Genomic DNA, 13,127 nt, shown 5'->3' with positions numbered 1-13,127 from the left:
GTTATCATAATTAGATTAGGAATCAGTGATATGCTTGTGAGTACTTATGAAGATTAGTATCGCCTAGTGGATTACTCGTTTATTAGGTTGTGAGTATGACGAATTGGCTCTAAATCAGTTGTCGGTTTGTGTGATATTCCTTGTTTTGGGATTGGCGCTATTCGATGTAGCTTCACTTCTTACATTCTCATTGGATGATTAAGAAAAGGATTAGATAGGAGTTTTCTTTATTAGCTTAACTAGTCTTGACCCGATGTAAATTGAGTGCTTAACATACTTAGATTTCTAATGGCTCTCTGTTTACTGCTTTAGATTCGAAAAAGACGAATAACCTACTGTGCGGAACTAATCCCTAGGTATGTTCCTAAAAACACTATTACTTTTTCATTTTGAGCTCGCACTTTAATAGTGGCTGAAGATAGTCTTTTAAGTAATGTTAGTTAGGTGACCATTGCAATCTGAACACATCCTGAGATTAAGATAATTTCTACCGATTAGAACTACCATACAGTAAAATTCAGTGCCGACTCCTTTGTGAAAGGATATACATTATATACCTGAATACTCTGGTATTTCAGAAATCGATCGGGCTTCTTATTTAAAGGTAGGGTATTTCTCATTGATTGTCGTGCTAAGAAGTAGAAATAAAGGACACAACTAAGAATGTATCGCGAGGTGGTTTTCATGGCATTCCCAAAACACGGACTGAAATACTATTTTAAAAAAAAATAGTCCCTTTTTGTTACAAGGAACTCAGACTACGTTATGTTTTTTCGACTATGTGGATCCTTCCTTACCGCAATCCGTAGTCGGATAAACTGAATATACACCACGACTTTTCAAGTATGTGATAGCCTGGAAGTTATTGAATGCAGTAAAGTAACCCAAAAGTATCTAGGATCTCACCAGTATTCTGCCTCTCATGCCAGTGATATGCTTGTTCCATTAGCAATGGTTAATGGAAAGTACGAGGGTCGTTGTAAATTGTCTCTGATTATGATTGGTTTTCTAAAGTTCATAATTGCATAAATCTGTAACACAGATTTTGAAGAAGTTAAGGTTTGGACATATAGTCCTCACTTTAACGGGCGTACCTACACACTTAGGATCCCAAGATTTACAAGTCGAATAAACGCATGAAACCCAGGATAGTTTGCTGGCATAACTATGGTATTACGAACGAGACTTCATGTTTGAACGGTATTGTCAGCAAGTTCCTGATTGCATTTTTGTTGTTATGGTTGAGTTAAAGACTGAATGAGGCTACTATCTAGTCTTTTAGTAATTTTGGAAGTGAGCAGGTATTTGGAGGCGGCAATTTTTTTGTTGATATAACGAACTGGTCCTCAGCTTCGGCAATACTAAGAATATGTTTGTCAGTAAGTCCTAGCGTAGAAACTGACACATATACGTTGGTTCACGTCGCCATATCCCATTACGAAACACAAATGGGATTATTACGCCAAATCTCACAGTAGTGTACGGAGTAACAAAATCAGTGACATAAAAGATTAGGCATCGAAGATACGATTCTAGGAAATATAAGTCGGTGAAATAATAATAATATCATGAAGAAATCAAAAGCTTGGAATGTGGAAGAAGACAAAGAATGGATGCACCTGCACCATTCTCGTCCAGTCTCCAACCGTTGGTTACGACAGTCATGCGGACTCTAATCAGATAATCGACAATTAATAACATGGCTCAGTTCAACATTAATAGCCCACATACAAACTACCACGTGGTCGAGTGCGTAAGCCTTTAGTTAGGGAATACACAATACTTCCATAACCCTGGATTAAATTTGACACTTAGATTCTGTTTCGAGGGAGAAGATAACCAACGATAGGAAACAGTTCTAGGGAGCATATCCGATTTCGCAAACTGAGTCGAGGCTAATAGACAGACTTGTCCGAATAACACTGATGTATGTGTTCGAGTTGTCGCCATCATATGCAGGAAGCTTTAAAGGGACTAGGAAGATGACAAACCAACGAAACAAGCACCTATTTGTATCTGGTTTAGACCAAGAAATTCACCAGTCTGAAACGATCAGCCATTTCAACCCATCCTAAGTCTAGCTAGTCAAAACAACGTGCAATCTCTTTCATAAAGCGACATGGGCGAGTGAGAAGACAAATAGTTAAGCCAAGTACCAGGCCTATTACACCACCAGCTACCATATAACGGTACAATCCTAGAAACCATGACGTCTTAATTGAATACACCTGATCGTCTGTAATAAAAAAGCACTTACAATCTTCCTACTCTTGGGATTAAGGTCGATATATTATAATTGAGCACCATATAACGGTAGATATGCAGTCACAATTCATAAACGAATACTGAATATGCACATCCTCTAGCCGGATCAACGACTGGGCCCTTGAAATGAATAATTACTGCAGCACGAGACAACAATTGTTTTGATAAATTGTATTTGGTATCTGATATACAATTAACAGTCTTTAAATATTAAATACATTTGAAACTACGTTACTACTGCCCTGGAGAAAGAGGCATAAAGACGCTCCATAATGAAATAGGAAGCTCGAGTGGACGGCCTTGGTTTGTTACACCGAAGTATATGATGAGTGGAATATAGCCAATGTGGAAGGCTATCCTGAGGAAATTGCAAACTTTTGACAAATATAACATATAACCAGATTTTGGCTTCTGCAGTGTAGAGTCACCTAACACAAACATTGTTGATTAGCTTTGATCACTATGGTAGTTTTGGTCTAGCTCGGAGGTAATCAGGGTACAAGGGAAGCGTGTGTGCAGAAAGCTGGAAAATAAAATAAGGGATAATGAGAGTCGACGACTTGGTAAACTCGAAATGCGACAACATTCAATATGAAAAGCAATTTGTCAATTACTGGCGACAAAAAGCGTGAAACTTAAACAATCTGATAGAACTATGAGTTATCAGGTTAACTTATGCAACGGCCACACACAATGCACAGGCAACGCTCCTAGGGTATCGTCCACTGACGGGGGTCGCGAGCACTTGAAGGTCAAACTGTCGCAAAATGATTGGTGCGTCACATCGACAATTCGTGAAAATTTCCAGAAGCGGTCAAATCAAGACATTTTTAGATTTGAATTGAGTTCAGCCACACTATGTCTAGTAACGTTCATTCTTCATGTAACGAAGACGATGCCATCGTGATGATGCATGATATAGGTAATATGACTTCTGTGGTTAGTAATTATTTTTTTAGTATACGCATACTAAGTACGTTATGTCAGTATACAAAGAGAACAGTGATGATCCAACTCTAAAGTACTTTTTCGTGAGTTATGTCTGTACATATGGACGTAAACGCAGTTCGTCAGAGTCAGATGCTTGCGTTCAGGATGTAAATAATAGTAATAATCATTCTTCTGAAGAGCTTACAACTTCTAACTCGCCAACACAACCTAGGCAAAGGAGACGACGTCGGTCATCTACGTATGCCTTACTTCAAATGAATTTATCCTTCAGGTCGAAATATTGCGTTTCAATGACTACATGCTGCCCTGTGGTCATATTTTGTATGCACATTCTAAAGGTATGTGTGTTCCTTTATCTCTATAAGTTTTGTAGACTTATTTCGACATAGCAACAAGTGGACAAGAAAATGCATAATGGACCTGGTTCTTCATGCGCTGGACAACATCTCAATCTCTACAGGGAGTGATGATCTGCTACAGAAGTTCACCAGCAACTACCACTCAATCCATGCTCTTAGTGAACCTTTGGCAAGTAAACTCATCCGTTCGTGCCTCGAAGCATCGGAAGACATATACGCACAAGTGATGAGTTCAATCGGTGCTAATGACGAAGCTACAACGTCAGAATCCATTGTTAATACAGACCATAGCTATGCTTCTTGATAACAAGAAGTTCTAATATTGTAATCTTTTTAGTTTTACATAAATTCATTTATATGGCCATTGACTTATTCTTATAGCGTAACGGCAGGGAGTGTACTGTGCAGTCTTATGTGGCTGTGAGACAGGGGTGTTGTTTTGCGTTCTTGTGTAATAATTACCAGTTTGGCGCACACGCGATTACTCACACATACCGTTTACGAAATACTGCAACCTTGAACATGGTGTACCATACTAGTAGTTCGAGTTTCGACCTGTCACGATAGATACGAATTGCCGTAATTAAAAGACTGGTGCGTTATAAATGAAAACGTTTATTAAAGATTGAATCTAGCACAAATGATCCATTAATAAATAACTTCTATTTCTCAGGAATTGTTCCCGTTAGGTCTGTGAACTCTTGCGAAGCTAGCTGGAAATAAGATAGACAGGAAAGTTATTTCAGTATAAATGTTTACCAGAAACTAGTATAAAAACGGAAACCAGTATTCAATTACAGATCGAAAGTGCATTTAGCACACCCTTCCTTTGGATAGTCTATCACGCTTATTTCCTTTATCTCTTGCGTTGCTTAGGAAAGTCTGGGTCACAACATACACGGATTGTATTATTTAATTCTTTGGACAGGTTGCACTTCGGAAACTTCGACGACGAACATATATAAAGACTGTTGTGTGAATTTACTTTGAATCGTCTTGTGTAACCTGCAGTTCTTGATGCATATTCTATTCTAGTCCCACGTAAGTTATGAGTAATTGTCATTTACGGCATCAGCATGTAAGCTAGACAGGCCTTGGTTGATTTCCGAAGATCATCACATAGGATCTCACACAATCTGGTCACCTTAGATCAAGATATCTTGACTATCGAGTCGTACTTTTCAGTGCTTTCTCGTGACAGCTTTATATCAGTACTTATTTCTGCTATCAGGTATTTTGGCAATAATACCGACAGCCAAAACATTGTAGCTCCCCAGACAACCCAAAAAGGGGAAATAAAGGGGTAAATGCTTTGGTAGCGAAAGAGGAAAACGCATCAGAATGTCGCCTTTTTCGCCGTTTTGTCGATAAATTACTCACTTTTCGCCTAAATGTCAGCTGAATTGTGTGCTTTTCGCCTAAATACACACAGAACTCCCTATTTTCCATCCATTGACATAACCCCAAAGGTCTCCTATGTTCGCCTTTATTTTCAACAACAGACCAAAATAAATCTGCAATGCAGTGGAAAACCGGCATATTTTTGAAAAATTTTATTTAAAAGGTAAAGCGTATTACTGTACAACACTAGAGCAGAAGCTTAAGCATCGATTGTTTCGCATATCCAATGCAATTGCTAATTCATTGTTATTTTAAATTATCTGCAAAAGAAGGAACAAGTGATGTATTATTTATAAGGAATGTGCATTTAATCAAAAGTTCACTGACACTCAAACACACATTCTCAACACTTCTACAGTTTCCCGTGTAAGTAAGAAAGTAAGCTGTTTGAAAAATAATGCTTATTGAAATGTAGGTAGAACATCAAAACAATTGCATGGCTATTGAGAATTGAGGTAGTCGTTCCGTGAGTTCTGAATTAAAAAAAGAAAAAAAGTCACAACCATATCTCAATGACATGCTTTGGTACAGCCAAATACTTGTGTAGATCTACACAGGAGGTAGCAATGCTATCTTAGCTTGGTCTCTGGTAAAATCTCCACATAATTATACCTCTTCCGCATGATTGATTTATTTCCTGCAATATAATCATCCAGTGGCTAATATATCTAACTGTAGGTGATATTAACATCTTGGTATGTGTTATTATCATCTATAGCATATACATAATATTTACAACACTCGGGACACCTAATGTTTTCACTGTCAACCTATTTCTGCCATGAAAGTCGGACAAAACAGTGAAAATCAGCCGAAATTGTGATAAAGACGGAGAAAACGATAAATCTTACCATGGTATCGTTAGTTGTAACGCACTTTTGGTAGCCTTGACAACAATACAATTTTTATGACGATATATGCCTCAATCATGCTATTTCATATAAAAATAAAAGATTTGTCTACCATCAGTGTATATCTAAGTAGAAATAAGTGCTAGTCTACGATGCAAACACTAAGAAACTATTATAGCAGCACCTAAATAATGAATTTTCAAGGACTTCGCGATACCATGTAACGCAAAACGGAAAAACCCCTTTTCACCTGATTATGAAAACGGAAAATGGACTTTCAAATTTATTCATAATTAATTTCGAATTTTGGTTGTGCACAAAGCAGAAATGGAAAAGTAGCGCAAAAAAGTGTCGCGATACCCCTGGAGCGCTGCCCAATGCACAGCTAGCCTGAAATTTAGATCATCGCGTCTTTTCTGCGGCGACCTTGAGCGACTTTAAACAACGCAGCAATTTTATAAAGTTCCTCAGGTCCGTAGTGTATCTGCAGGCTAGCTTAACGTAGTAGTATGTGTGCCTGTATAATTCAGAAGACCTGAGTGACATATAGCTATACGTATTGTATGTTTTTGCCTACTTTTCATCAGAATATCTCTGCTGAACAGATTTATTTTCGATTTATGGCTATTAATAGGTTGGTTTGTACGTTTTTTCCTTCTGTGACTGTCGTATCTTTTGTTGATTTTTTCAGTCGTATTACTGTGTTGGATAGTATTCTGAACGACCTAACATAATTTGCGGCCCATTATCTGACTCTAATTTGATCGTGCGAAAGTGTTACAGACATAAATCTTCCATTTAACTCTGAATATTGCATAGACTAACCGCGTTTGTGTGACAGTGGTAATATGGGGCCAAATACGGGTTGCGTTTGATGAATTTATTTCAAGAACTTGTTTACCCAGATAGACATTAGCAATAAGAAGCGGAAAGCGCAGCATAAAAGGCAAATGAGCCAAATCGACTTGATCAAGCGTGACATGATATTTATATGCAGAGAAAAATTAAGCTGTATACACGCAGTTAGTGAAGTAAAGAATTAACACACGTATGCGCACTTAAAATATATCAAGGTTTAGAAGAGAATAATTACCACGGTCAAAGTATGGCCCGTAAATAATGAATAAACCAGTCCGTTCATTAGTCACAAAAACCTAAGTGGGCTTAACATGGTACAAGACATTGCGCATATACTTCTTAGCAAACAATCTTATCTTGAATGTTTATGACATGTAATATATTTTAAAACGCACTAAAGGATTCCCAGCCATTAAGAGAAATAGAATCACGTTCGTTACACATGAAATATACTAAGGAAGTTTACGTACTATGTAAGCCCTCCGTTTTCATGTGATTTGCTCTAGTTACGATGCCGTATGGCTAATGAATCTATGACAACAGGCTTGTACAGGTTATATTGTTACTAGAAAGTTTATATCTACATTCGTTAAACAGATAATCAGACATCTATAGGGAAGTCTAAAGTAACTGTGCATGTTTCACGACGATGACTAAGGGATAATAGTATTCCGAATCTATGAGGCTTTGAGCCACATCAAGGTCCTCAGTCTTCATCATCGTTTTATTTATTAATATCTGTTGTGTCGTGCTACTGTTGCTCATCACGAGCGTATGGTGTTTGCGGATCTGGTTGTTTTAGTACGATCGATTTCTTTTTAAATTGCTAACAGTCGTTTGCATAAAACACATCAAAATCTCGATGGCAGACACGGTAATAAGTCGAAACTAAAGGAAACAAAACAAAACGTATTAGTGCAACCATTGTTACTATGGTAGCAACATTTGGTCTAGCATATGGAAATTTAGGGAACCAGAAACAGCGACAACTAACAAGGGAGCAAAGTTCATACAGGTAGCCAAGGTGGAATGTACGAGCGGTTATCGTTTCTGAAGAGATTTTGGAAATTAATAAAACGCGATTATTTTTTTCGCCTTGTCGCCTTCTCCTGTTCAAAAACTATTTAATGTCTTTGTATTTGATGGCCTTTGCTCTTTGTCATTTACTTCTTCATTTAAATAATTTTTCTACAGGTTTTAGTGATATCGTCTCTGTTCACTGTGTACCATGCTAGATATTTGTGTTGGAATATTAGAAACTTCCAGAGCTGTACTGGTTCATCTTGGTGAATCTTCAGTTTTTCACGAAACTACTTCCGGTGATGTATATATCTTTAGCCCCTTCATATATGACTTTTTCTCTGACCTCGTAGTTTCTTTTTCACTTGAGCTTCCCCTCCTGGTCTGGAGTCACGAACATACATTAGTAACCTAGTCATATGTAAGGTGTCTTATTTTGTTTAATTGAGTCATTTACCACCTATCGCCTTCATCCTATTGGTGTTTCCGCCAGTGACTTTAGCTCCTGAGACCTATTGTAAGGAGTAATCCGGTATGCGAGTATAAATCGCCGGATTAATTCTTTTATGAGGTGATGAACGAGTGTTTGATACCGATACAGAGCTCAGTAACTTGAGGTACTTCATAGTTGTTTTGTAACATAGGTATTACAAAACTCGATTATTTCCTTGAACCCTTACATTGATGGATTTTTGAGATCAAGTTTGCTCATTTCGAGCGATGTGATTTTGTTCGGTGATTTGAAACTATTCACAAAAGTTGTTGGTAAATGCTTATGGAATATTGTAGACTGGTTTGAAAAAATGCAAGTAATACACAAGATACAATAATAGTGGTATAATTTTTAAAATCTTTCAGGTCAAGACCACAAACAAACTACGTTTACATCTATCAAAATACAGTATAAGAAGTAGCATTTCATCTTCACACATAATACTTCCAACCAATAACAGTGCAATTAAGAAATAAAAAGAAAAACGACGACCGCGACGCAAAAGTAAACCACATCTTTTCATTTATCCGCTGACTGGCCATAAAGTCATTGTTTATTTGTGGACTAAATATTTACAACAAAAATTATGATCGTTTTATCATAAATGAATAGTGGCATAGATCAATTAGGCTACTATAGTAGTGATTTATTTGAAATATCCACAAGTTGAATGAGTCATGCAAATGTACAGGCAAGATTAAATTATTACACATGTTGAAAAATTTATTGTGTTAATGTCATTTATTAGTTTCCGTCGGTGCATAAGTACACTGATGTTGGATTATATGTACAGCGAAAAAATAGTTAGTTTTACGGATGATGCATTACAAATACGAACTGTTGTGCTATACTGTCAGAAGAATGTATATCGAAAGTACGATGTGAGGCCAAAGTTTGGATCAAATGTTTTAGATACTCAACTGAAACAATGTAACACGATAATTAATTCGACGCTGGCTGATTTGACATCTATGGCATTGGTTTTTCCAATTTGATTATTTATTCAGTTAGCAGGACCGTTGATGTCATGTGGTTCTGAGTTGCTCTGAGTAAATTTGATACTGATATCAATACGACCAGGTCTAGCAGTATCGACGAATTTCAAACGAATTAATGTCTCACATTTTGGTGTCTCAAAGTTCATTAACGTGCAGCAAGACCGAGGTTAGAAGTCAGAAATAGCCCTTGAGGTTTTGAGCGTTGGAATCGGCAAAGTCCTATCATGGAGCTCACCCAGTCTTTTCTCAAGTTTTTTGAGCAGTTTAGATCGTAACGTATTACGTTAAAAATAATGAGACATGATACAAAACATTCATTGCTGATCTCTTTCATAGTACATTATATCAGATCTGTGCAGTAGTCACTGGATTGGACTTTGGGAATTAGGCGTAAAATCAAAGAACTTGAAGATTGGTTGGAACAATGATTAATCTATCAAGATTTATGGCTGTCCGAAACATGCTACTAAGATTATTGAACCTAAAGCAATCACTGTCGTAGTCAAGTAAAATTACATAGTACCTACTTTACCTCTTATTCTATACCATTACTCTGTGTACATATTTTAGAAGGTCTGTAAAGTATCTAATGGTCTTTTGGACCATAGCAAGTTCATTTATCTGAGGTGTTCAAAGAGTAGTTAAATTGAGGCTGTTAAGAATAAAATCCTGATTGTAATGTAAGATGAAGTGTACGAAGAAATTTTCAGTCTCAGTAATCTGGGAAAATTATGGTAAAAGATGTCGCATGGATTACTACGTATTTGAGATCGTCCGAAATGCACAGTTTTCGATTGCCTTGGAGGGCCGATAATTTCACGTATCCAATACTCAGAAGCCAAGTTAGTCATCAGTTATTACCAAAGAGGCGAAGGACACAAAGCCGCATTTTAAGTGATTGACAGGTTTCAGAGATGATATTGGATAACCGAAGGTATCAGCATGATTAGAAGAATGACAGAAGGATATGAGCTTTCCGGGGACTTACGACGAAGGCAAGATGACAAACGTTGGCCTTTTTCATTACGTAGAGTTCAACAGGGTTGATATGGGTTTTCGGCTGTGAGGAAAGATTGATTCAAGCCTTTCGAGTTAGCTACCTAGAAAGAGATTTTGACACATTCTCACGCTCTTGTGAATACGGACAGACCACATTAAAACGATATACAGGCTAACCAAGTATACATTCGTTATAGCGCTCTGAAGTCATATTTTTAGGAGAGGAATGTCAGAAAAATTTAACAATGATTGATCTATATACGTTGAGGGACCTATCTGAGCTACTTCACTTCGTAAAACAGTGATCACAGTAGAAAATATGGACAAATTGGTCTAGAAACAGTTTCAGTGGCGTTTCAATTCAACATCGTCTGACCATGAAGGTGGAGTGTAAGAGAAAATGATTACGTCCATTGTTGTTGCTGATTCTTAGGGAACGAAAGGTAAATAATCAACGTTCAGCAGTTTATTTATTAGGAGCAGCCGGGTTAATGGAAAATCGCCCTTCATCTCCTGTTACACAAGATTTTAGTTGCAGGCTGCTCTTGCCGTCTAATACTTTGAGACTGCTATGAAAATTTCCAAAGTAAGTAGAGTTATCGATAAATATAGTAAGCTCTGAAATCAGTCGACTACGTACCGAGGTAAATGCGGCGTAATGAATATTCATCATGCTCAGAGTTCATCAAAATTGGTTGTTGAGACGAAATAATATCAAGGAAAGCAATGTACCGATAGTGAATTCTGATATAATGACGCATAGTACGCTGCCTGTAATGGGATAGTGGCGGGGTGAGGACAAAAAGTGTAAGCACACAGGATGAAGCTGACAGAAAAGGTTTTCATATGTGTCTATTTCTCCTTAAATTATTTTAATAACGTACAGCGCCACAGCGTAAGAAGGAAAAGTAGGCGCACTATTGTAATTTGTACACGTTTCTCAAAATTGGTCAATTCACTACTTTGGTGTTTGACTACAAGTGCTGAATGAACTTCTGTGGCACTGAAAGAGACCCTGTTAGTCGATGCTAGATCCTTCTGTGTATAGTATTATGTGCATTTTGTAACGGTGTATACTTGAGTGTAAAATCCCTTAATTTTATACACTTTTGACGATACAGCTTGTGTATAAATCTGTCGACTTAACTCTCGACTGCATATTTCATTGAGTCGTTCGTCCTAGACTTAGATTTTGTTCTCTACTGCAACGACACTTTTGATTTTTTCAATGCTACGACTAATTGTGTGAATACTAACCTAAGCGCCCGTCATTTTGATTTCACAATATTTGATCGTTGATCTTTGAACTGATCATTTTAATCTATCTGAGAAAGATATGATAATATTTTTGATGTGTGGAAACACCTATTTTTCAGCAATATCTTCGTGTCATTTATCGAGTTATCTACTTAATGTATTATAGACTAGGTCATTTGGTTCCTTGTAGACAGGTAAGTCACTGGACCTATCGACTTTCGGTCGCTAAGAGACGCTCATTACTACCCTAAAAAGTCAAGAGAACTGCATAATTGCATGCCTACTAGCAGTGGTCTGGCACATATACCTGTTACCCATCAACCGGTTAAAAATGAACAAAATAACATAAACACCAAGTTAATATGATTTCTTTTTTGTTTATACTTTATCAGTCTTTTACTCTCCAGTACACTATGTTGACTTGCCATTAATATTATTTCACCATTCGTTACCTTATCTATATTTTCCCGCTTACTTTAGTAAATAACCATCCTACAATATACCTTTCTTGTAGCCTGTACTCGGATTGGTGACCTATATTTTATGCTATAGACAATTAAAGCATTGCATTGATGACTTACCCACAGTTCATAATTTGTAACAACCTGGTAAGCTTGTAAAACGGTACTTATAGAAATAGTGTCTTCCAACAGGTTGTGAAACACAGAGGATTGTATGAGGTGTGATATATATCTAAAAAATAATCTTAAATGAACCTAACATCGCGAAACGAGGGAAGATGGAGTTACTGACCAGCAAGCACTGATGGTGATGGCGATGACTTCAATCCACCCATGTTCGTGGGGCAGAACATGTTGTTTGTATCAGGCTCTTTATGTTTGAGAACAAGTCAATCATTCTGTGATAGTGGGGTTTTTCTCTTACGCTCACCATCCAGACTCATGTTTCCAATTTTATGCTGGATTAGCTGTTCTGCTGAGACAACCACAACATCCTAACTCGGACTTTTTCATTAGGACTGTTTGACAGGCAACGAATGAAAAAATATCAGACAAAAAAACACATAGTTATAAGTTTTCGTAACACTCTACTCTCTTTGTGCATTTTCTGTTCTGATAAACAGCTTTCCTTATTCAGACCCTGACTACCCTTCCTTCATTTGAACTTGCTCCACCATCGCAAATATCACAACTCATTGTTATTTACTATTGTATTCTCTCATCTGGAGCCTCTTATAACATTTAACTTTAGCCACAAGAGCTAGTATGAATTTATTCTAGTAGTTTATCATACCTCTGTCTGCCCCACTACAGAATGATAAGTAATTTTTGTCCTTCACATCCAAGTGCCTTGCTGCTCCTCGGTTTCTGTTTTTTCAGAATCATGCTCTGAGGGTACAGCTATGGAACTTCTTATATCGTGAATAAACTAGACGTACGTGTTTTCCCAATGTCATAGTTCACACTAAGCGCTCTACAAGTCTACTTTATAACAACTAAAAGCTTAAAACGTTGCATTGTATAAATACTTCGCATGACCAAAACCCTTACACAATAATTTGGAGATTGGATCTCGTGTGTAACGTGGACGCGATTCCACTTTGGAGAATATTATGAAGATTACTTAGTGTATCTGAAGGAATGAAGTGATATTCAGTTTTACGGACTATATTTATTTAACTTGTATACTGTGAAACAATAAATGTTGTAATTTA

At 37.1% G+C, this 13,127-nt stretch overlaps 1 protein-coding gene across 1 annotated transcript; it reads left to right on the top strand.

Moving 5' to 3' along the window:
- The first annotated feature begins 3,091 nt into the window (after positions 1 to 3,091).
- Positions 3,092 to 3,939, top strand: MS3_00009133 (uncharacterized protein). The gene is made up of 4 exons (XM_051217466.1): positions 3,092 to 3,187; positions 3,225 to 3,454; positions 3,488 to 3,554; positions 3,590 to 3,939. The coding sequence occupies exons 2-4, from the start codon at positions 3,246 to 3,248 to the stop codon at positions 3,629 to 3,631; spliced, it is 318 nt and encodes a 105-aa protein (XP_051064877.1). The 5' UTR covers positions 3,092 to 3,187; positions 3,225 to 3,245; the 3' UTR covers positions 3,632 to 3,939.
- The last annotated feature ends 9,188 nt before the right edge of the window (positions 3,940 to 13,127 follow it).

This window comes from Schistosoma haematobium, chromosome 5, assembly GCF_000699445.3.
Source record: "Schistosoma haematobium chromosome 5, whole genome shotgun sequence".
In the NCBI taxonomy this organism is placed as follows: domain Eukaryota; kingdom Metazoa; phylum Platyhelminthes; class Trematoda; order Strigeidida; family Schistosomatidae; genus Schistosoma; species Schistosoma haematobium.
This window is presented reverse-complemented; position numbering and strand designations above follow the sequence as displayed.

Coding starts and splice junctions, on each gene's coding strand:
- MS3_00009133 (XM_051217466.1), top strand. CDS start 3,246: ATGTCAGTATACAAAGAGAACAGTGATGATCCAACTCTAAAGTACTTT. Junction 3,455..3,487: donor AGACGACGTCGGTCATCTAC/GTATGCCTTACT, acceptor TTTATCCTTCAG/GTCGAAATATTGCGTTTCAA. Junction 3,555..3,589: donor TTTGTATGCACATTCTAAAG/GTATGTGTGTTC, acceptor TAAGTTTTGTAG/ACTTATTTCGACATAGCAAC.